This window comes from Tachypleus tridentatus, unplaced genomic scaffold, assembly GCF_004210375.1.
Source record: "Tachypleus tridentatus isolate NWPU-2018 unplaced genomic scaffold, ASM421037v1 Hic_cluster_2, whole genome shotgun sequence".
Taxonomy (NCBI): Eukaryota; Metazoa; Arthropoda; class Merostomata; order Xiphosura; family Limulidae; genus Tachypleus; species Tachypleus tridentatus.
In genome coordinates, this window is record NW_027467782.1 from 19,393,142 (window position 1) to 19,419,371 (window position 26,230).

Below are 26,230 nucleotides of genomic sequence, written 5' to 3' on the forward strand. Positions count from 1 at the left end.
TATATTAGGGAACTAGCCAGGAAATGCGCTGGCTGCGTGCCACTTTTTGTATTTAATGAAAGACTTGAAAATCTAATCCAAAAACATTTTTTGAAAATAAAATAACCCAACGAAAAAAAACAACAAAAACATCGCAAATAATTTTTATTAATCTTGCCAGATAGTATCGCTTAGTGATCGTAAGGCATCAGACTAGAACCTCATGACAATATGAGACACTGGAGACGTGGAATTTTCATTCGACTAGAATCTTCTGACAATATAAGATGTAAGAGTTTGATTCGACCAGATCTTTTGACAATATGAGACGCTAGAATTTGATTCGACCAGATCTTGTTACAATATGAGACGCAAGAGTAGTTTGATTCGACCAGTTTTTGTGACAATATGAGACGCGAGGGTTTGATTCGACCAGATCTTGTGACAATTTGAGACGCGAGAGTATGATTCAAGCATAATCTTGTGACAATATGAGACGAGGGAGTTTAGGAGTCGAACAATCTATTATTACTAGGTTCACATTTGTTTTAAACCTTAGATGTACTTATCAACCTGTCTTTAACGTTTAGAGCAAGGGTGAATCCAATAATGACAGTTGTCAACCTATATTTAATTTTTTACAACAAAAGTGAATTCAATAATGACACTTATCAACCTGTCTTTAACATTTAGAATAAATATGAATTCAATAATAGTACTTACATTCTTGTGCTAATTAATTGAAACAAATGGTCACTTTACAATATTTTCAGCATGGCGGCCGGTGTAGGCTCGCTGGGCCCGCTGATTTCCTTTAATAGTCATTTTTTTTCACACAGACGGCGTCATTAGCTGTGTTTTACAGTACGGTCGATCTATATTTGGGATATATGACGAAATTTTGAGAAATATTACGTCATTCGAAATTGCGTTAGAATGGCAAAAGACCAGTCAAAAACAACTTCTTACCAACTCAATGAAGAAAAAACGGTATTAATGGGGTCTGAAATACAAGAACTGGACGCAAGAACAATGGAGGAAAGTGTTATTCAGTGACGAGACTCATTTCTTCGTACGGGGTCAAAGAAGTCTGCATGTTCGCAGACCTCCAGGTTAGCAACTTCGAGAATCTCACATCAATAAGTTCGTAAAACATCCCTTGAAGAAGATGTTTTGGGGGCTTTTTCAGCTACTATGACGTCGGAGGCTTACATATCGTAGAAGGTATGATGCGAGGACTGCAGTACATCAAAGTTTTGCAGAAAAAAGCCATTCAAGAATTGAAAAAGAGATTTCCAGATGGATCTGGCATTTTTAGCAAGATTTGGCTCCGTTTTACACATCGAAACTTGTAAAGAATTTTATTACTACAACGCAAATAAAGGTGCTGGACTCGTCTGGAAATTCTTTGAACTTAAATCCTATTGAAAATCTTTGGGCGATTTGTAAAGAAAGACTTCGGAGAAAAGACTGTACTACGAAAGATAAGCTAATTGAGGCCATAATTGAGGGGTGGTACCGCGATCCAAGAATTAGTAAAGATTGTAGTCAACTCGTGGACTCGATATTAAAGCGGATTAATGATCTTCTGAAAAATAAAGGTGGTCATATCATGTATAAAACGCAAAAAATTGAAAAAAAAATCGTAATTTTCCGTCTTGTTTCAATTAATTTGCACAAGAGTGTATCAACCTGTCTTTAACGGTTATAACAGGGGTGAATCCGATAATGACACTTATCAACCTGTCTTTGACGATTATATCAAGAGTGCATCCAATAATGATACTTTATAACCTGTCTTTAACGGTTATAACAAGGGTGAATATAATGATGACACTTATCAACTGTCTTTAACGTTTAGAACAAGTGTTAATACAATAATAACACTTATCAACCTGTCTTTAACGTTTATAACAAGGGTGCATCTAATGATGACACATCAACCTGTCTAACGTTTAAAACAAGGGTGAATCAATTGATGATACTTATCAACCCACCTTTAAGACTATAACTCTGAAAAATCTGTGTTGTTTTTAGTAACATGGTTCTTTTTATGAATCATTTACTTTAACATAAACGAGTGATATCAAAGAATATAAAAAGAAGAGTTATTTCGTCGTTCCAAACTCTTTACATTGCAACTACCAGGAATATTCGATTTGAGTTTTTTTCAAAATTCGCTCAAAGCTACTTACTCTATCTGTCCTAAAACTGTAGATTAATGTTTACAATGACATAGCTGATAATACACGTCGACCTGTTTACAGTGACATAGCTGATAATAGACATCAACCTGTTTACATGGTTGGCCAAACAAGTCAACATATTTACAGCGACATAGCTGATCATACATGTAAACCTGTTTACAGTAATATAGCTGACCAAACACGATAAAATATTTAGTTTTAACGTTCGTAACTCATACAACCATAAGTTTATGTCGTAACACAAAGGTTGTAATAACTAGTTCATATAAATGAGAATGTTTTGAACATCTTGAATGACATTAGACTACAGATTTAATGGGAAACAGCTCATTCGAGTGATCAGAAAAATGAAAAAAAATATATTATGCGTCATTTTGTTCTATCCTCAGTTGCGTTTAATCTGCTGAGGGGAGAAAGGCTTATTTCTGAAATTTAAGACTTATGATACACATCGAAAAAATATTATAATGAATATGTTATCATTATCACAGTAAAATAAAACCAAAGTTTGTTTTAAATTTACTACTTGTACGTAAATTACATAAATTTATAAAACACGAAGTCGGTTTATCACGTATGTATAAAGGTCACAAAATAAACAAGGACATTTGTTTGTTTTTTAATTTCGCGCGAACCTGGGATCCAAAAAAAAATAGTATTTGCACAAATAAATATGTAAGAAAAATTAGTTTGTTTTGAATTTCGCGCAAAACTACACGACGGCTATCTGCGCTAGCCGTCTCTAATTTTCCAGTGCACCACCAACTCTTGGGTTACTGATATAGTGGGATTGACCGTAATGTTATAACGTCCCCACGGCTGAAAGGGCGAGCATGTTTGGTGTGACGAGGAATCGACCCCGCGTCCCTCAGATTAGGAGTTGATGAACGCCTTAACCACCAAGCCATGCCAGGCCTATATAATAAAAATAGATAACGTAAAATTAACACTATTTCATTGTTGGCCAACGACGCCATGAGGGAGAAAGTTAATATTTGCAACAAGAAAATTTTGAAAGTAACCTTTCTGTGAACGTGGAAACTTTGCAGTAAGAAGAAGTTATAATCGAGATGATCGATGAATAAAGTAACAATAGTATTAATATAATCACTTTAGCAAGGTTTTAGATTTGTTTGATCTCACGCAAGTATCCCATTACGTGTGCAAATATATATACTAGAGTTATTCACATACGAAACTTGGATCATCAAATCACGCTGAAATCTATTGGGGCAGAGCCGTCTGCTCATTCGATGTAAACGATTTACTGATATTCTGAATATTCACGAAATATCATTCAACAACACACAAACACGTTACACGTAACTTTTCGCAAAATTAAAAAACAAACAAACAAAATTTACAAAACATACCACAATCGAACCTTGTTAAATAGTAGGGTGATCCGTTATCTTCAGTACTAATAACAAAACTTTATAATTATCTTACCGTTAATTTTTTTTCCTAACGTTTCGTTTTCAGACGTTGTAATAAAGTTTTTTTCACAGAAATTTTATATGGACTAGCGTTAATCGAACACTCACATATTCAATTTATAACTGATTTTATTATGACAGCAGAATGGGGAAGAATAATTTGTCTTGCTTCTCCCCACATCTCAGGGAAATTGTCTACACCACTGATGTCCACTTAATTTAGTTACCCAGTTCATAAGAAGAAATTCTTCTATCATCTACTTAAATTTTGACAAACATTTTGACAAATATACAGACAACACCAGCTGTCAATTGTCTGTAATAGTGATTCAATTAATCTTCTGTGGCTGGGAAGGTTTTAATTAAATAGTTCAGTTTTATTCAAGGAATAATAATTCAGAAACACTCAATGCCACTTCATTTAAACCGATACAATTAGCGATACAGTTCATACAGAAAATTGAATTTTGTTTTATTAAATTTGTGGCTAGAAACCTAATTTGTTCGTGATGACAGACATATCTGAACCAAGAGCATTATACGTCAAACAACTCTTTTAAAACTAGGGTGAAAAACTAGAAAGCAGTCAAAGGATGTTTAGAAGTGTTTGTAATCATAAGAATAGCTATGCTTGTAAGTTAGCCATGGAAAAACGTATTGACTATACGATGTAATGGAAACAGAACATGCAGTTTGAGCTGGCAGCGAGACCAGACCAAAGTTGTTTCGGTTGTCATCATCCTGACCTAGTGATGTAAAATAAACACGACGTTTCTTTTAAAAAGAAAGATTATATTAATTATACAGTCTACTGTGCCGATTCTAACTGCAGTGGTCTGTGTGTTATGTAGTTGAACTGAGTGATATTAGTGTTACCAGAAAAGCAGTTTTTAAAGTTAAATAACAATTTTAAATGACACATGACAATTATGCATACGGTGTATAAAGAGTTGTATGTGATGTTCTTTTATGACAGAATCTGATGAGAGCAAACGCCAACAATAAGAAATCTGGCTTTAGGAAATTCAAAACGTCATCAAAACAAAGGCCATCTATCAAGTATCACTATCTACACATAATTACAGAGGCGTAGCTAGGGTTTTCAGTGCCTGAGGACAAAGTCGGTTTTCGCGCCCTCCCGTGACAAAACGTAAGCCATAAGGGTCATGCTTTCCCGGAAATTTAAGAGTTTTAGAACATGAAAACCTGAATTTCGTGGCGTATTTTTGGGGTATGAAGGAGATGAAAAAAGTGAAATAATTGAGTCAACAATGGTATTTTGAAGATATAATTGAATAACAGAGAAGGACAGAATGAGAAACAAGAATGCGTATAAAAAATTAATGCAGAATTATTTTATACTAAAATAATAGTCAAATATAACATTGCGAAAACTTAAAACATTTCCTTGGATATAGTAACCTGGAAAGTTAGCATAAGGTAAAAGAAATAGTTTGATATAATGCTTTGGATGTTATTATGTAACTTCAAAGAGAAATTCTTCCTGCCTTTGCTGCTGCAAATTTATCGATTAGTTCCTCAAAATTTATGCTGTCGGTAATTTGTCGCTTCACACTCACCAAAGCCAAAACTGACAATCTTTTCTATCCCATAGATGATCTCAGGTAAAACAGGATAAGTTTTAACTTACTAAAAGACCTTTCACAACTGGCAATAGAGTAAGTTGTAATTTACTATGCTTTGTTTAGTCATGCCATGACTAAGACGAGCTCAGCGAGGAAAAAAAACTAGCGTAGAGCAAAAGGGCAAAAGCTTGCTTGATCTTGATTTTCAGTACAAATACGGACCGCGAAAGCGTGGCCTATCGATCCTTTTGACATTAAGCAAGAGTTTTAAGCAAGAGGTGTAATATGACACCATTTATATGGCCCAAGAACGTATATATAACAATTATATCTCATTGTTAAAATTAGGATTCCGTAATTTCTTGTCTGCTGTATAAGAAATTATAATATTACATTATAGGAAATCATGTTTTTTGGCACATCACTGTACTGTTACGCATTTCTCTGCTTTTAATCCCCCGAGTAATAGAATAGTTATTGACGAAAGGGTTTTCGCTTTCGCTTTGGTCCGAAGTTGGGTGGGATAAAAGCTAGCTAGGGCGCTTGGGATAAAAGCTAGGGTAAACAGCGTGAGTAGATCAAACAAACGATCAGTAGTTAATAGGTAAAGGAGATCAGGAGAATGTGAGAGGAACAGGAAATATTAAATCTATTTGAAACCAAATCCCCATTACATTTATCCTTAACAACGAAGTCGTTATGAGTATTTTTCAAATGATATGACCGATACATGAACACTGCAACGAATAAACGAATTTTAGATTTTATAGCAATAATTTTCACCTTGGGCACTTAAAGGTGCATCCAAAAATCTTATGGTTCGGTTACGCGCTCACCCGTTTCAATTTTAGGATCAATGCCGAAAAGGCGCGAAAGGCCCGGACTTGTATCTGCTATTCACAATCTAGTCCAGTGTTAGATTTTCTCGGCTTCGTTTCCAGCTTTATCAGACTTGCGGGGGTCAATTATCAGTTATAGCCGTTCGGTTACTCCCGAAGGACAAGGCGCTGAGGCCATGGTAGCATTGCAAAAACTGGATCAAGTAATAGACAATTTATCGACTTTGTTCGGTGAAGTGCTCGTGTAATATGCGTTCTGGTTACTGATTTACAGCATATAATGTTACATTTCACAACGTTCACACAATGTTACATAACAACATTGATTATTCGCTATGAAATGACTGCATTTTAACGATTTCATAACAGCGTTATGGTATAACGTGACCAAATCACAACCAAATTGTGGCAACACATGACGTTGCAACTTTCATATATGGGACACTGGACATTACTTGGTTAAGAGGGGAAAACATTTCATTCTGAAATTCATTTCTAATTATGTAACATCAATGTGGCGCCCTCACCCCCGACGCTGCGCCCGAGGACAGATGTACACCCTTGCCCCCCTCTACTTACGTCACTGGCGAACGTGTAATCTTTTTAACCCAAAAATCATGAACGTTAGAACTTTCTATTTAAAACACCAATAAAAAGTATTTTAATTAGTAAAGAAAAATCCTACCAGGAATAATATATTTTTTGTGTAGTAATCCTCCATATGAAACAAGCATCTCAACGTTACTTGTTTCAGATTACCCTTAGTAACTACAAGCACTTCTCATTACTTTCGCCCGGCATGGCCATGTGGTTAAAGCACTCGACTCGTAATCCAAGAGTCGCGGGTTAAAATCCTCGTCGCACCAAACATGCTCCCTCTTTTAGAAGTGGGTGCGTTTTAACGTAACGGTCAATCCCACTATTCGTTGTTAAAAGAGTAACGCAAGAAATTAGCGGTAGGTAGTGATGATCAGCTGTCTTCCACCTACTCTGACACTACTAAATTAGGGACGACAAGCGTAGATAGCCCTCGAATAGCCTCAAGTGAAACAAAAACAAATATTGATTTTAATACTTGGATTTTGTATAGTTATAGTATATATGTCGATGTGTTTCTTAGTGAATACCTGGATTTGGTATGATTATGTTGATGTGTTTCTTAATGAATACCTGGATTTGGTATAATTATGTTGATGTGTTTCTTAAGGAATACCTGGATTTGGTATAATTATGTTGATGTGTTTCTTAACGAATACCTGGATTTGGTATAATTATGTTGATGTGTTTCTTAACGAATACCTGGATTTGGTATAATTATATTGATGTGTTTCTTAATGAATACCTGGATTTGGTATAATTATATTGATGTGTTTCTTAATGAATACCTGGATTTGGTATAATTATATTGACGTGTTTCTTAATGAATACCTGGATTTGGTATGATTATGGTATATATGTCGATGTGTTTCTTAATGAATCGTTTCGGTAATCCAATTATGTATTTGCTTATGTATTTGACATAATAATTGCAGGATGACAAAAGTGAAGTTATTTATTTCTAAAATTTTAATGTATTTGTTTGTTTGACATTATGCCTTTTTTATGAAGTGTCCATTATTACTATTTTTTGCATCGATGTTTTTTTTTTTTTAATTTGAAAATTGGGGTTTCGTCTTATATCTTTACAGAATTGCTTTGTTTTTCTTTAGTAAATGTAAGACTCAATATCTTGGTATAATAATTTTTAGCCATCAAAATACTTTGATTTTACGAATTCATGTTCATTCCAACATAAATCTATTTATTGAATATTATTTGTGTTACATTAACATGAATAGTACATAGTATTTCTGTAAATATTGCAATCTTTTTGAAGTTTGATTTAGTTATTAATATTTTAACTTCAACTGCATCACAACACAATTTTATATAAACTCGTTTTATAGTATTTGTCTGTATTTGGAAAGATTATGGAAACAATATATATTTACATAAGTATAATATAAATGGTAAAACAACATGCGCAAACTTTAATGTCTTTATAGTTTTTCTTATATGAATGAAAGCAGTGAGAAAAAGGTTAATGGCATTGGTTCACTTCATTATATTTACGTACAAAATTATACGTACGTATTATAATGTGTACCTGACGAGCCTCTGTATTATTTTGCGTTGTTGTTTTTGATTAAGCACAAAGCTACAATGGGCTGTCTGTGGTTTGCCCACCACGAGTATCGAAACCCGGTTTTTAGCGTTTTAAGTCCGCAGACATACCGTTGAGTTACTGGGGAGGCGTTTATTTTTATTTTTTGCGATGTTGTACAAGTTCAAATAGCTGGAACTTTTAATTTTAATTTAAAAGTTAATTTAATGTGAATGTGTATCAAATTTATAATTGCCAACAAGATCCATTTTCACAAACAATATTAAGTCCTCTATCTGGCATGATAATAACTTTCAAGTTGATATAGATGCAGTTCACTTAACGAGTAAGATAGCTAACTCTTTTATTCGCTGGACTCACGCCGTTTACAAGCTGACTTTTAACCACGGAAAATATCTAATGTCCTCGTAAAAATACTATCGTCTAAAGTTAAATGGTTTGTAGTGTTCGACATCTATGAACGTTCTTGGTCAAATATAGGTAGTTTTTTTTCGATTAATAAGCGTTTATCACAGTTATCAGTTCTGAGGTTTATAGTATACTAACTGTTGCAAACTAACAATATATGCTATTTCTCAGCGAGTTTGATGACTATCTTTTATAATCATTTGACAAGGTTCTAGAAATTTCAGTTGGCAACAATACTGGCAGTCACTAGAATTTGAATACACATATCTGCAATTGATGATTCTTTACTCTAAAATCTTCTACAAATTTATAAAATAGAGGAGAATTTCGCAATACATATTTAACACAAGAAGTGGCGTACATTTCTAAATATTAATATATATTTAACTAAAACAATCGTTCATATTAAAATAAATATATGTTAATGAAATGCCGTTACAATCGAAACTACGTGAACTAAACCCAGGGTTTGTTTGCTTGTTTTTGAATTTCGCACAAAGCTACTCGAGCTAATCTGTGCTAGCTGTTCCTAACTTAGCAGTGTAAGACTGGAGAGAAGATAGCTAGTCATCACCGCCAACTCTTGGGCTACTCTTTTACCAACGAATAGTGGGATTGGCCGTCATATTATAATCTGGATTCGAGCCCACGACCCTCAGATTAAGAGTCGAGTGCCTTATTCACCTGGCCATGCCGGGCCCAAATTTTGGAGATGACATTGTTTAAGGTACTAGCAAATATTGTTTCCAATATTTATGGCCTTTTTGAGTTCTTCTTTATTCATCATCTAGTAACCTAAAGAAAATAAAAGAAATTTGTAACATTAAATAGTTTGTCAAAATCATAAATTTGGCCAAGGAGAACAACATTATTCACACACTCAAATAATCTTGGTTACAAAATGATGAGTTTAAAATGACTTAAAGACTTTATAAATATTTCACCTCTGGAAATATGTACGTAGTGCTGTGGCGACATGTAACTGATAAGTAAATAAATATTTATATAAACAATCCAGTTATATTGCGTGTATAAAACATTTTAATATACAATGTTTGGGAGTAAAAAACAACTTAATTCTTATCGTGATAGTAACACATATTTTGATTACTTAATTATCAATTTATTTGATTTACTGAAAATCAGCGTGGGATGTTTGCATATTTTATAAACAAAAATAATGCAGATTGCATAGTGTTATGGAAGAAGAAATAGTATCTGACCCTTCAAGTCACGTACAACACGACCAAAACACCTATAATATTTTAATGCATAGTGTTATTTAATCAACATCAATAATTCTTTGAATAAATACGAAATGTCCAAATTATCTTAAGAAAAATGCGTGGAAAATTATTTTTAGACAAGAAAAAAAAGTTTGTTTTTTTTCTAATGTACAAATGCCGACGTTCAGAAGGGGTGTATTGAAATCAATGGGTATTTCGGAAATTACGGAATTAGCTAGCAAGCACATTTAAGCCCTCCTGGTGGCACAGCAGAATGTCTGTGGACTGACAACGCTAGAAACCCGTGGTGAGCAGTACACAGATAGCCCATTATGTAGCTTTGTACTTAACTTCTATCAAGTTAAAATCACACCTTTTATTATTATTGTATGTGAGAGGGTGTAGAGGGTGTGGACAAATAAAATAAAATAGCATTAACCGATTGTGAAGTATGACTAAACGTTCAGTACTGAAACGTTAATGACAGAAACTGGTATGTTGTTAGAGTAATAAAACAAAGAATAAAGTAGACCTTTTCATCAATTTTTTTCTGTCAATTTTTTTATCAATGTTATACTACATTGTTCTATTCTGAGATATTGAATTGCGGTTGCTTAGCAAAATAGAACGTTTTTAACCGTTGTGGGAGAATCATTTAAACGTAAGTACTCTTAGTTATCTATAACAACATAAATTCGAGAAATTCAGAAAACTGTTGGTAATATCAAAAGCTTTACCATCCTTTTTACGTTTTTGAAAATCCAGAACTTTTATTAAGCTTTTGTGTTTTTAATTTAGTGATTTATTGAGTTTTAAGTTTACGCTCTTCCAAACATTAGGCTTAAGATGGCTGGTGTGATAAGAAAGAAGCTTAAGAAGTGGTCTACAAAAGGTTCCATCAAAAATTGTAATGTAAGTATGTGTGATTCACATAATTACGTTTGATTTATATTAATTTGAAAAAAGTAGGCCACTATGTTTCACCAACATATTTTTCATTTAACTGTAATGGTATGAATTAACAGTGAATTTTTATTATGCATAAAAAGCGCTTCATACGTTATAAATGATGCATCAAACAATCAAACTGCTTTCTGGAACACGTTCTTATTCTGCGGTAAGCTACAGCTACTTCTCTGTAGGTAGGAATTTTATATCAACTGCAGAAATTCGTGCTTATCGTGTATGAATTAGCTTATCATTTATCCATGAAAAAATTTTTTAAGTAAATCTGGTGCTGCAAAGGAGAATTTGTTGAATCAAAAGCAAGAAATCAAACGAAAGTACAAAAAACGCTTTGGAATCGGAACATTCTTAATTACCATTTTGCCTACTCTCCAATGCAGCTTTATCGAACGAGGTGTTTGTTCCTGGCAAACTGAAGAGACACTTGGAAACAAAGCATTAATCTGTGAAGGATAAACCAAAAGATTACTTCAAGAATCTCGCGGCTCAACAACATGAGCGATCAAGGAAGCTTGTGAAACAGATGAAGCTGCCCGAAAAAGAATTGATTGCAAGTTGTTGTTCAATTGTTGGCAAAATGCAAGAAAGCGCATACGGAGGCCGAATCAGTCATTGTGCCAGCGTAAGCAATCATTGTTTGGCGGGCGCGAACCCGCGACCCTCGAATTACGAGTCGCGCGCCTTACGCGCTTGGCCATGTCGGGCCCATATGTTCTGAAAGAAAGTTGTTGTTTTGGAATTTCGCACAAAGCTACTCGAGGGCTATCTGTGCTAGCCGTCCCTAATTTAGCAGTGTAAGACTAGAGGGAAGGCAGCTAGTCATCACCACCCACCGCCAACTCTTGGGCTACTCTTTTACCAACGAAAAGTGGGATTGACTGTCACATTATAACGCACCCCCACGGCTGGGAGGGCGAGGATGTTTGGCGCGAACCCGCGACCCTCAGATTACGAAGCGCACGCCTTAAAGCGCTAGGCCATGCCAGGCCCTGAAAGAAAGAAATCACAAATACACAGCGATTCTTAACGGACTTGTACATACTGTTCGAATTACCATTCTCCACTTTGCACATTTAATATAAAAATTGTCATCATACGAGCGTCACACTAGTGCTAATACTGTTCAGAAATCCTTTTTACGATATCGGCGAAACATCAAAACATTTTAGTCTAATAATAATTAAGTACGGGCATTCTACATTAATTTGGTCTCCATGAGAAAAGGGACTATTGGTCCCAATGGACGTCTACTCATGAACAGATTGCTCTAATACCTTTTTAGATTTCCCTTGCACTAACTAAATTCGTCAGCGTATAGAATTGCTCTTTGTCTCTAATATCAATACTTGTGACGTGTTCGAAACAGCAAGGAAGAGAAATATCACATTTTAAGGTAACTTTTATTTTTTCCAACTTCCTGGAATTTTTCCCTTTAGCTTTAGGAACGGATAAAGAAATATTGAGAGGATCCGACGTCAGTAGGTCGACTTGTTCGTGAAACTGTCTGGCAGCTGTTTTGTTTTCGAAACTGAAACCACCCATTTGGCTGTGATCGGTGGAAAGGAACATGGTGTGAAAAGTATTATCTTGGGCCTTGTAGTTCGTCAAACTGTCAATGACATCATGTCAAAGAATGAAACCTGTGCCTTTTTCGGCGAGGACCAGTTTTAGTCTTCCTTTAGTTCGTGCTCTCGTTTCTCCTTTATCAAACAGCAGGACAGGGATACCTGTCAGGGCTAACTGCCATTCTTCCTCTGGCTTTCTGAAAAACAGATTGGCCAGACACTGGAACACAAACACAAATGTTTTGTGGCTACGAAAAACCGTTTCGACTTGGGCTATGTCAATTCGCTGCATATGTTATTTCATTCATCTTCTAAATCTTGTCGAAAATCCGCATCGTCGAAAGAACCGCAACTGATACTTTTGTCTGTGTCCTCTACATTAATTCGGCCCAGGGTATCATATTTTTCTGTCAGTTTTGTCCGGCTACCTTTTCTTTGGAAGATGGTTCGTGTGAAGCTTCTGAGTAGATGATATTATCTGAATAGTTCGTATCTGGAATATTGAAAGTTCTATTTTCTGAACACGATTCCACAAAGTCATCTTTTTCACAAGAAGTATGTTGAATATTTGACACATGATCAGACATTTCCATGTTTATGCCATTATTTGAAATCTTTTTTTCCTTTATGAATATTTAATGAATTAATTCTTTCTGTTGGTCCAAACTATGAAAGGTAGAGATCCTTCTATAAAAATCAAATATTTTACACAAAAACCTTGAAAGTCGTTGAGTGTATAACTTAATATCTGTATAATACTTCGTGTGATAGATTTCTTCATGAACTTGTGACATAACCACCAAATAATACAAGATTGTTTTTTCTCCCTGTAAATAATAGAAAACGCTCAGTTAATAAATTTTATTTCTATTTTTACTAGATACACAAATTATTTATATACATTCGCATGAACGAGGTTTATGTGAACTTGTATGAAGCAACACTCTAGTAAAGTTAATTTTAAACAGAAATTTATTTTGTACCAACAATCTGAACAATATTATAAAATTTATTTCATTTCTGAATTATTTCATGTTATATCTCTGAAATCATTATCGACATTAAAAACTACGGAATTTTAACACTAACTTTCCGAAAAATAGGCTTCTCTAATGTCTGTAATAAAATGGAGTATTTACGATTGAAATGAATACAATGTTACAATACTTTACACAGATACCAAAACATGTGTGAAATCTCTTTTTTATGGCTAGTCCTGTTTTTAATAACTATTTATTGTCCGTGATAACGAAAATCCCACTTGAAGTAAAAATGTATTATCAAGATGGCTGGTACGAGTATTGAAACTTTAAGTAAAGTAAAGTGAAGAACAACATTTCGACATTCTTATGTCATTTTCATGTCAACAAAGAGAAGTTGCAATGATTTTAATGTTGTATTCTTTTTATTGTAAATAAATATTTATACAAAAATGACGTTTTTAGACTATTTAAAGGTGGGGTAATATTACAGGTATTATTCTCGAACTGATAACTCATTTTCAAAATTATAACTGCAATGAAAAGCCTGTTCTACAACTTACACTCAGAGTTATAACTGTAAACAAAGGCCTATTCTAAAATATTCTAATAATTAGCTCTCCAAAGTGGTATCTAATGGTCAGTGATACCGTGAAATATATTCTGAATTTATTGTAGGTTTTTTCAGTAATGGCAAAAGATAAATATTATGAAGGCAAGAACCCTCTGTGATTCCCCCCAGTAGCACAGTGGAATGTCGGCGGGCTTATACCACAAGAAACCGGGTTTTGATACCCATGGTGGGCAGAACACAGATAACCCTTTGTGAATTTTTGTGTTTAATAACAAACAACAATGGCAACCCTTTGTAATAACCCAACATTTATTTTCGAATTGATGAACTGGAAATTCTAGGATAAGCAGGAATCCGTTTTCAGAAATACAGTATTAACCTAGTACGCTACTAATAACTTATTGCGTTATTGAACTGCTCCGAAAAATTAAAGGTTACTAAAATAAATTAAAACGAATCCTAAATATCCACAACACTTGGAACACTTTTAGGTAGGGATAATCTACTAGTCGATTTATTAGCTATATTTTTATGTATAGGCAATACCAAGCATACAACCCGATTCAACTTTATTACTCAGCACGTTATCTACCAGCCTACCCTCAAATAGATATTCTTCTAGGCACGATTAGAGTAAATCCATCTAAGAGACTTTGGACATGACCAAATACGTCAGTCGAAAGGGTTTGACCTTCTGAGTTCAAGACTGCAATAAAATCTCAAATACATCAAGAAATGACGAAGCTGTGAGCTAAACGTTTGTGCTTTTAAAAAACAACTCAGAGGTGTACTACGAATCGCTATGCCGCGGCTAAAAATAACAGTAAGAGCTAGTTAGTATTGACCCTACAATACTGATAAACAGTATGTTTTCAAGGCGATATCGGTACAAAGATATCAGAAAATAGTATTACGATTTTAAACAAAAGGTTAAAGAGCAAAAGGGAAATAAATCTTAATTATCTGTATCCACATAATTATTCATGTTATCGCTGATTAAACACGAAAAATAATTCACGTTAACTACTAGTTTTAGAGAAAAGTTTGGAACGAAGATTCGAATCTTTCACAATAGCGGTGTACGTGCGAGACAGGTTTCAAACGTTCAACGAGTTTTTTAACGTTATTAGAGCCAAATCAACTTTAGGGTTAACACCTATCTTCCAGTTCACGTCGTATTACCAAATAAGACGGAAACAACGTTTCCAATCCAAGCATGTACTTCCAAATATTTGTTTAATGTTCTTGTTCAGTTACTTACTCCTTATTCCGCCAGCCCTTATTTTTTTCACAGGTACAACTTAAATACCTTGATTGCATGACATTGAAGGGCTATTCGAATTTACAGCTCCCAGCCAAGTTTACAAAATTCTCTCTAAAATGTATATCATATAACGTGAATAGTTAGTTGCACGAAGTGAAGGCTTATATTAGCGTAAGTCTTCATGTTCTTACACTGTCCACTAGCGTGGGGGGCTCTCACTAACACAGAAGTAATCTTTCAGGCTCATCAAGATAAAAATGAGAGTTCGATAAGCGGTGGGCACAGTCAAATATAGTCCGCTATGTAGCTTTGCATTTAACAAGAGACAAGTGAGCACAACCGTTGGTCCAACTAATTTTATCATATTGAGCAATTATATATTTCTGCCTAAAACTAGCGGAAGTATTTTGAATTTCTTTTAAAGGGCCCTTCACGCGAAGCATCAAGTTTGACAGTGTAACCTGCATTCTTTAGCAATGTTTCAGCCCTTATAGATGCCATCTTTAAAAACTTTACTAACAGGAGCTAAGTGTACGATTTTTAACCCAAGATAACAAAATGTAGTAACTGAAAAGTACAGTTAACACATAATCGCTGCCTATATTTACTTTGTACAACCTCTAGAATGGCCTGAACGAGTCCGAAACGCTTGGAGACCAAAGTACGACAAAAAAAAAAAAATAATAATCAATGAATGTAGTCATGCTTGATTGATTTTAATCCATTAATTTTAAACAATTATATGTTATAACTTTTTTGCGGTTTATTTTAGGGAATCAGTGATAGGGTAAAAATATTTCTTCCAATGTCAAAAATCCTGACTACTGTTAACACGCTACTAATAACCTACAATGTAAAATAAGACTTGTAACCATATAATAACAAAGTAATATTTGATTGGTGTTCCATGTAAACAGCTATACTGGAGAAACTTGTTACTAAAGGAATTTGAACTTAAAACAAATAAAAAGTCTCATAAAAGTAAAAACTATTATGAAATATATGTTGCCAGGAGACAACAGTTAAACTGTACTAGTTTTGTCTCAGCAATTTAGGTAATAGAAATATTTCGTGCACACTTGTACAAACAGATGCTATTGAAAACTATCTGAACAATTTGACACGTGAAGACTGCTTTTATGAAAGTCTTTTAAAATCCGACAAGTACAAGCGATTTATCTCCCATCAAGACTTAACCCAAAGGCATAAGGGTCAGTGAAATCTCATAGTCAAAAGGCGACGGAGTCTCATCTCAGTGAGGGTCAAAGCTGTGTAGGGAACGGCCACTAAGAGAAATAATTTTGTTTGTTTCGGATATTTACAAGGGCTATCTGGGTTAGTAGTCCCTAATTTTAAAGTGGCTACAACAGCGCTGACATCCAGCCCTTGAGCCACTCTAATAATGTCATTTCAATGTCGCTCTTTTGACACAGACCCAAAGTGCGAGGCGCGATTTTAAGGCAACGTGTAAGACCTCCGATTCACAGTCCAGAACGCTGACCACTCACTGTCCAGTCAGTCACGTGATAAATTACTTTTGTTTTTTTTCACATATTACGTCTAAAGATTTAATTGCTTGCTTGTTTGGAATTAAACACAAAGCTACACAATGGGTATCGAAACCCGGTTTGTAGCGGTGCAAGTCCGCAGACATACCTGTGTGGCACTGGGAGGGACGTGTAAAGAGAAACAAAACTAAGACACTTAGCACGTTTTCAGCAAAAGCTCGTTTCTCAAACACAACAAAAGTAATCAACTTAAGTATAATGTATCTTTTATTGATTTCAATGCTGCAAGTGATAACAATTCTGATAGCACATATAAGGTAAAATTCGAATTTTAAAAAACCTTCGACAGCATACAAATAGCCCTTCACGAAACATCGCGTTTAACAACAAACAAACAACTTACTCCATTCACTTTATAAAAAGTTCCACAGTGGGACAGAACTAAGTGTATCGATTTTCAACACGGTTGATACCCCTGCTGAATATGCTCTACAATAAACACATAAATCATAATAAACAAACACTTCATAATATTCAAGATATAAAACACTCGTTAATAAGTGGCCTTGACGTTAAGCTTTAACTTTTAGGTAGAAAAATAGAAAACTTCAACGAAATATTGGTTTTTGTTTTCTTTTTCGAATTTCGCGCACATTTACACGAGGGCTAACTGTATTAGCCGTCCCTAATTTAGCAATGTAAGAATAGAAGGAAGGCAGTTTGTTTTCACCACTGACCGCCAACTCTTGGGCTACTCTTTTACCAACGAATTGTGGGTTTGATCGGGACACTATAATGGCCCTACGGCTGAAAGGACGAGCATGTTTGGTGAGACGGAAATTCGAACCCGCGATCCTCGCATTACAAGTTAAGCGCCTTAACCACCTGGCCATGCAGCGCCAGAAGAATAGTAAACTTCAAGGAAATATTGGTTTTTTGTTTAGTTTTTGAATTTCATGCACAGCTACACGAGGGCTGTTTGTTCTAGCCGTCCCTAATTTAGCAGTGTAAAACTAAAAGGAAGACAGCTAGTCATCACCACCAACTCTTGGGCTACTCTTTTATCAACAAATAGTGTGATTGACCGTGACATTATAACGATCCCACGACTAAAATGGCGAGCATGTTTGGTGCGACGGGTATTCGAACCCGCAAGTCTCAGATTACGATTCGAGCGCTTTAACCACCTGGCCATGCTGGGCCCCGAAACATTGGACATCCGCCACCTTCATCCAAGCCATTCTTACCAAAAAAGCATCCACAACTAGAAACAAATTTCAAAGACATGTTCATGCAGAATACACAAGTCGAGAAGCTATTTAAGTCAATAGACAAATTTACACAGACACTCCATACAAAGAAGGATATAATGAAAACTCAATCATCACAAACGCACTTTTAAACATCAACTGATTTCTTCCAAACAAGCATGTTGAAACCTAGATATGTATTTCCAAGATAGCCTGGAGAACTAAGACAGACAAACAACCTGTTAGCGACTTTTGAAGATTTCGACACTCATTATCGAGAGAGTCTCATTCACCCCACAGATACGGAACTGATGCTGTGTTCGACAGAACCTTCTATTACTGTCTCGTGTTCTCAACATTTTTTACTCCTACAAAGAAAAAACAATCTTCGAAAAACGACGACCACGAGACGTTTTCAGACTTACCATCGACCCTTTTTAAAAAAAGTCCATTATTCATTATGTATACTAATAATTTGTAATGTGCTGGTACGTGAACATATTACCACATGCTATTTATAAAATTATTGTACCTTTTAAAAAAGTAATGGATTAATATGTTTCTAGTCTTATATTTTTGTGAGGTGATAAAACTGTATACTTTCCTTGTAAGTTTATTATGCAGCAGTTAGAAAATTGTGCACAATTACTATTTAATTATATGAATTTTACTAAGTAAGTGGTGTATTATATTCACACAAGTAAGCACCATTTCTCCAAGTTATATTAATAACCTTTTAGAAGTGTATGTAGCTGTAACATTCGCAATGTCCTCATAATATGATGTTAGTTTCGAATATTTAATATAACAGTTCTGCTTAGATTATATGCAGAAATTAATCTATTTTAGTAAATGTATGGTTTTAATCCTTACAATAGTAATAACACTAGGGAATTTTTTGATCTATAAACCTTCTAACCATTACTGTGATCACACTTTGAAAGTTCCTTGGAAATAATATATTTCTAAAACTGTTATTTTAACTCTTCAGAATTTGTCGAATCTCCCCTTTAAATCAAAATGTACAGTTATTCAGTTACACATTTTTAACACTGAGTTATGCAACTATTTTTACTGGGACTGAAATAATTACAACTGAATACAAACCCTTATTGATGTAAGCTGTTTTTGGATGAATCAAATTACCAACACTACATTTTTTTTTCTTTCCTTGGCAGGTCATAAATGTGTTAGATGTTTTAATTATTCAAAATTACTAAATTTTATAATTTGAATCATATTTTCAATACTTCAAGAATACCATTCTACAGACTGATTAACCTGCATACTTATTTTTAATCTACATCACATATTCTATAAAATTGTTGTGATATTTATAATTTTCTGTACTAAAAATTAACTTCCAAAAAGTACTTATCTCCTTTTACACAGGTCTGAAATAACCAGGCAGTTAAGACCCTCAACTCGTAATTTGAAAGTTGCTAGTTCCAATCCCCATCACACCAAACATGCTCACCCTTTGGCTGTAGGGGACTTCTAATGTTACGGTCAATCCCAACATTCATTGGTAGAGAAGTAGCCCAAGAGTTGGCAGCGAGTGGTGATGACTAGCTGTCTTCCCTCTAGTCTTACACTGCTAAATTAAGGATGGCTAGTGGAGATAGACCTCATGTAGCTTTCACGAAATTATAAAACAAACAAACAATCCTTTTACATCAATAGATATTCTCATTCAATGCTGGCATCTATTTGTGAAACTTGTTTTCAAGCATGTCCTGAGTTACTGCCTCCTCTTGATTGCAAATTATTCATTAAAATTATCATGTGACAACCCTCCATCAGTAATAGTGCAAGGTATTCTCATTACGCTTATGACTTCCTCTGTTCAATTCTACCAGATATCACTTTAAGTTCTCTTAGAATCTGGAAGCATCAGGTTTTAATGAAAAGGTAAGATGGGAAGTGTGAAATTTGGTAAGAACCTTCCAGAAATACATTTACAGTGTAGGTGAATTACAACTTCCAATACAGTGCATTATGTCATATCAACATATAGCAAGAATCTTACATTGAATAGGTGGAAGAAACAGTTTTAGGGAAGGAAAGAAGCATCCTCCAAAGCCATCCAGAGGACACACCTGAAGACAAGAAAGTCAAATTTGGAAAACTGATGTGGGAGACTGAGCCAGGTATACATTTCACCCAGATAAGAAAGATGTGGTACTTATGGGAAAACTGGAATGTAATGAGGGCTATCAATCTTCATTAGAAGAAAAGTGAGGGCATAAAATACAGTGGAGAGTCTGAAGGAACAACAACACTTGAAACAGTGCAATGGATGACCACAAAGATCTATTTTCAAATGCAGACCGTAATGATTCACTCAATACAAGGCATGGTAGGGATGAAGAGCTATTCTATTCTTAACCATATATGTTTTGGTTTAGAATAATGGCTACTTTGATAATACTTTCACAGTTGACTAGATGCCCCCATTAGTTCTGTCAAGACAATATAAAATAAACTTAAAACAGATTTACCAGAGATCCATACAATGAAAAATAAACTTTGGAAGTACTGATGTGATTAATTATTATAGTTTACAAAAATAGAGGCATTCATGTAATCCACACCCTGCATACTGACACACTTGGTGATTTATTGAGATGGAAGATTAGTGTGAGAAAATATTACATTATAAAGAACATGGGGTTTACCAAACACAAGTTATAACTTTTTGATAATCTATAATTAGTTCAGATGTTTACCACTTTGCAAAATAAAATTGACATGAGGAATGAAAATTAAAACAGACTCAAAAGGAAAAAATATTAAAAAATGCACTGCAGACTCAACACATACCTAGATAAAAATTCTGCACTTTACAGGTCACAATTCTTTTGAAACAGAAACTAATTACATGATTTATGTTCTCCTTGTAGCTGGCCAATCAACTTAGATGGCAATAATCCAGAAGAACATATTACTTTTGTGCCATTAATGATACAAATTCACACTCAAGTTGATACCAGGTGAACTATCCCACGAAGCAGCAGGTACCAGCTGTCATGACTCATATTAGGTACAGCAACACCTAGAAGTCAACTAGCACATGCCCTAGTAAGAAGTTCTGAGCTAGAATCATAAAAATAACTCCAAATTTTATGTTTCATATTTATCAAGCCGAGGTACCTGTCCTTTATTTGTACATGAACTTAAACAAAACCTGGGGCTGGAAGATATGATAAATTAGAAAAATCTTGATTTTCATACAATTCATTTAGAACATTCATTTACTAGACTGTATAATGGTTATTATGACCCTGTAGAAAGAGGTAGTATCAATTGTAATGTCAGTAGGGGTGCATTCTGTTACCTGCTTTCAACACCCAGCTCATCACATCTTTCTGCAGTGTTTCACATGATTATTTAATAGAAAACCAATGGCTACAGAAGTGTCTTACAGATAGGTCAAAGTAAGAAATTATTACAACTCAAACAACAGCTTTTCATACCAGCCTTATGGTGGCTGTTGAAATAGAAACTTCATCTCAGTTTATGTATTATTGTAACAAAGGCAGTCATCTTTGTTCATTTAATTCCTCCAAAGAGAGCCCAGCACAGTCTCTGAGATGTATATATTAAATGTTTGTCTGCTTTAGGCACACTGTATGCATGCATATTAGAAAAAATTATAAACGTGTCTTACTTTTTAGTTTAAGATCAAGACACCATCTACAAATATAATTAATGTTAACTTTATTAAAGTGTTCAATAACAGCAATAATGGGGGTGGATGAGTTACGAACCCTACATTAATATGTCCCCTTTTCCAAATTATCTTCACATTTACTCTCATGAAGAAGGATAGTCATCTATTGAAAGCAGTGCTGTTTTTGGTCTTCTTTAAAAAACATTTCACACAGTTTGGTTAAGATTGGTCCAGTGAAGATAATGTAACAAGAGAAAGACAGATATTTGTGTTTTATATATATATATACACAATATAGCAATGATGTTTATGGTATCAGTATACCAACTAATTCTACTTTCAACAAATCAAGACAAAATTTAGCTATTTTCCTTCTTTTCTCAGACATAAATACTAGTTTCATTTCCAGAACACTGAGAACAGTTGTTATTCTATTTTCCAGGTGGGTGTCAATAGTACTTCAAGTCCACTGCCATGTTTGTTGATTTATGAAAGAAGGGTAAAATTAAGTACAATACAGCTTTATTATTGTTTGGTTACTCTGGTTGTTATCATCTATAATTTGATTAAACAACCTTTAAATACTTTTCATGAAGATAGGCAAAACAGCATGTATGCCGAAATACGTAAACAAAACTTTCCCAACAAGAGGCTCCTGAGTAATTGAAGTTTCACTTTACTGAATCAGGAAAATAATTTTAAAAAATTCTTGCAAGGTTTTTTTAACAGATGCCTAGAAATATCCACTTATCAACACTTGTTTCCAGTTCAGCATGTGAATGCTTTACTTGTGCATCAAATGCATTGATAAATATGTTTGTCTTTAAAAGTATTAAAGCTTATAAAGCAGTTAACTGTTTCTATTTGCAATAAATTCATTTTAAAACATTTTATCAATCAGATTTGTTTTGGAAATAATAAACACAAACACCACTTTCTTCTTTTCAAACAGAATAAGAACATGTAATTATTAGATTCATTATGTTTGACAATCAAACACATTCATTACCACCAGACATGAGAAGAGAGAAAAGAGTATTGTTTTTCACCTGCTCTAGATCTCTCAGACCTATGGTGTTCAACATGGTCACCACTTGCCACATGCCAAAACAGCTATTGACCTGTGGTGAACTGGTGCTTTACTTCTACCACCTATTTTTCAGTATAATTAATTCTATTAATAAATAATTGGAAACATTACTATGTATTTTTACCCATCTGTAAAAACACAGTTAATTTTTTTTGTCACATAGCAAAACTTTTAACACATTTTAAACAGTTTTGGTGACTATAAAAACGCAGTTTTTCCAAATGGTGAAAATGTAAACACATTTTAAACAGTTTTGGTGACTATGAAATACATTTGGACACTGGTGTATTAGACCTAAAAGCACACCCACTCCCACAGCTTTTTAAAGAACCACAATTATTCCAATGTTCTGATTTCATTCCAGTTAGAAACTTACTTTTAAATAGTATATATAATCATTTAAATTGGTGTGTTGGACTAAGGATTCTTTTACAGTGGGTGTTTGCCACATTTTGGAGATAAATTCAAAATAAATGAACAGCATGCATTCCACTTATTTTAAAATATGTTCAAAACAAGTGAAACATGACAAATTCTTCACAATATATGTATCACAACTGGATCTAAATACTGTATGGTTCTCTTCTTCACAAAAATCAATTTTGGCCAAATTCAATTAGTTTAAAATGCAGTTGACAAGCCAAACTATTTTTCTCTATTTTAAATGATTCATTTCACATTTTCTAACTTCTCTCTGACTGAAAGTCTCTTTTCCTCGGTTTTACTTTTGGCTCACTTCCTACTCTAGAAGTATTGCAGAGTATTGAGGCATTCTAGAAATCTCTGTAGCCTTAATATCAATTACACAACTTTCAATAACCTTCTGCTTTCAACTTTCTTACTGTGAAACAAAACAGTCAAGAAATATTAACTCACAAAATAAATTACCACCACCTACATTAAACAGTGTATTCTATCTTATAACACTGAACTTATATTTTAGTCACTACACTACTTGCCATTGATTGAAAACACTTAAAATTTGTTGTAATGCAGTTTTTGAAGAGGAGGAAGAGAAAGTGGACCAGTTTGAACAATTCTTGAATTTCAAAAGATAACTTAATTTTAGTGAAATACTTGATCAAAAAACTTTGAATTTTTTGTATACAAAAAACTTGTAATATTTACAGAAAGCTAGTCAGATTTTGTGAAGATACACATATCATTTTAAAAGTTACAGTGTGGAAACTGATGATTATAAACAAAGTCACACAGACACACTCTGTAATGAAAGGGTTCATTTCTTTTGTTCTTATCCCACTCTTACATGACATTTTAAGAAAAGAAATTAGTTCCTCTATCCAGTAAGTATTTATTGCACTGGCTACTGAACCTTACCCTTCCAAGAAGCCAACAGTTGTTAACTACTATTCACAGCAGTGGATATACTAATTAGACTCCTTACTGAAAACCTGTATGCATCTATTCAATGCACTTTGTTTCACTGTTACTTTGTGTTGTATCTTACCACTTGTACTTGAATGAAAGGGAAAAGAAAGAGAGTAAGATATTTGGTGTAGACCGAAGATAGTTTAGAGACAGCAGAGTTGTTCTATAGTTCCTATAAAAAACAAAACATACCACTTTAAGCTTTGATGTTATGCTTATAATGCCAACAAACATCTCATCAGGGTCCTAGCAACATAAGAACTGGTAACTCCATTTTTCTCTCCGCATGTAAAATTCAAGTGATTTTCACCCAGTCATCTAAAGTAGGGGCGTAGATCCTGGGGTGGATGAGTGGGATACACCTCCTTCATTTTAGGTGGGGGTATGGTGCATACAATCATCCCCTACAGTTTGGTCTGTTGAATTGTTTTATTGCATCACAGGCTTACAAATTGTTTATTCTTGTGATTCTCATGTTCTTACCAATTAAAATACATAATTAGGCCTAGACGTAGGCTTTTTCAGTAGCCGAAATATACATCTTTAATATAGGCGTGCTTCTAAGCTTTTCGATTTAGGTGATAGTTTGTAAGTATCAGTCAGTAGGCCTAAGTATAGATGCAAGGCTTGCAAGCACTATCACAGAATCTACCTACGTCTTGTAATGTAGTGTAAGATTAAGTAACATTTTCATCACAACAGGCTGAACAGAGCATGAAATTCGAAAATATCACTCCCAATCATAAACTCCTGTTATTTAGATCTGGTAAGCAATTTGTTGCTTGTAGCTGAATCAATCTAGTGTGTATATTGTGCATGTCTATGTTGTTATGCATGTTTAGCCGGTTTTATTGTCGAACGCCTTACCTTATTCGCCTTAGCAGCTGAAGCCGATGACCATAGTGTACGTTTAGTGTACAGTTAACAACAGGTTCGGGCCTCTCTAATCCAGACGTGCCTACATCACCCCCCCCCGCTCCCTTTAGTCTGAGCCTCGATTTTACAACAGGGCTCATTAGACCTGTGTTTGTGGCTCTCATTAAACCATGAAATTTCAGATTATCACCACCCTTTAATAAAGTGCTGGTGTTTTATGGTAAAAGAACAATATATTCTCTTGTCACACATAGTAAAAATATTGTATTTTCTTGTATAATTGTTGACTACATTGTTGATCAACAGACAATGTATATAACACGGTGTACATGTCTCATAACAAACTATTCTGACTTTTTTTTTCGTTGTATTCTCGAATTTTTCAAAACAAAACATCACATATATACCCGAAACTGTTATTTGTTAAGCTTCTCATATATGTATGTATATATAATAATAATAATAGTGCCCCCCAAATTCCGTAAGGAACAGAGGGCCGCAAACTCTGGGGTTTCAAAACAGACTTGGTTTTTTAGTGAGTAGGTTGTTAGCCTACGGCCCAGCATGGCCAAGCGCGTTAAAGCGTGCGACTCGTAATCTGAGGGTCGCGGGTTCGCATCCCCGTCGTGCCAAACATGCTCGCCCTTTCAGCCGTGGGGGCTTTATAATGTGACGGTCAATCCCACTATCCGTTGGTAACAGAGAACCCAAGACTGGGCGGTGGGTGGTGATGACTTGCTGCCTTCACTCTAATCTTACACTGCTAAATTAGGGACAACTAGCACAGATAACCCTCAAGTAACTTTGTGCGAAATTCAAAAACAACAACAACAACAATTGTTAGCCTGCTGCACAACCCCCAACCAGGAGGACAATTTCTCGGTCCACTGAGTGGAATCGAACCCCTGATGTTAGCGGTGTAAATCCGGAGACATACTGCTGGACTAGCGGGGGGAGCGTGTATATGTATATATACACATTAATTCCAGCTGACAGGTGATATAATTAGTCTCATAACTTAATGATTTGAATGATGCAAAAAATTAATTATATTAATTATTACAAAGTCAAATTGTTGCTATTATTGCAATAACAAATACATTTTCATCTGGACTTTTTTAACCACTATGGTAACTTTCAAGATGATATACATTTAATCACACAAAAACTAAAATCCCACATTAATATAGTGAAGGGACTGGTGCAAGATTTACCTATTTCAGCTCCATTCAGAGAGCACCCAAAGAAAC

At 34.6% G+C, this 26,230-nt stretch overlaps 1 protein-coding gene across 10 annotated transcripts in view; it reads right to left on the minus strand.

Annotated features, from left to right (window-relative positions):
• LOC143242175 (uncharacterized) overlaps positions 1-26,230 on the minus strand; it is a 70,025-nt gene that overhangs the window by 38,178 nt on the left and 5,617 nt on the right. Inside the window, exons 3-4 of one of the 10 annotated variants that reach the window (XR_013022515.1) lie at positions 17,106-17,191; positions 3,596-9,414 (exon numbers count right to left, since the gene is read on the minus strand). The exons of 1 other annotated variant lie outside the window; for it this stretch is intronic. Coding sequence is in view for 1 of the 9 variants with exons in the window: in XM_076485508.1 (XP_076341623.1) it covers positions 13,012-13,203 (192 nt within the window). In the remaining 8 variants the exon portion in view is untranslated. 8 more of the 10 variants (XR_013022514.1, XR_013022516.1, XM_076485508.1 and 5 more) reach the window with 8 other exon arrangements.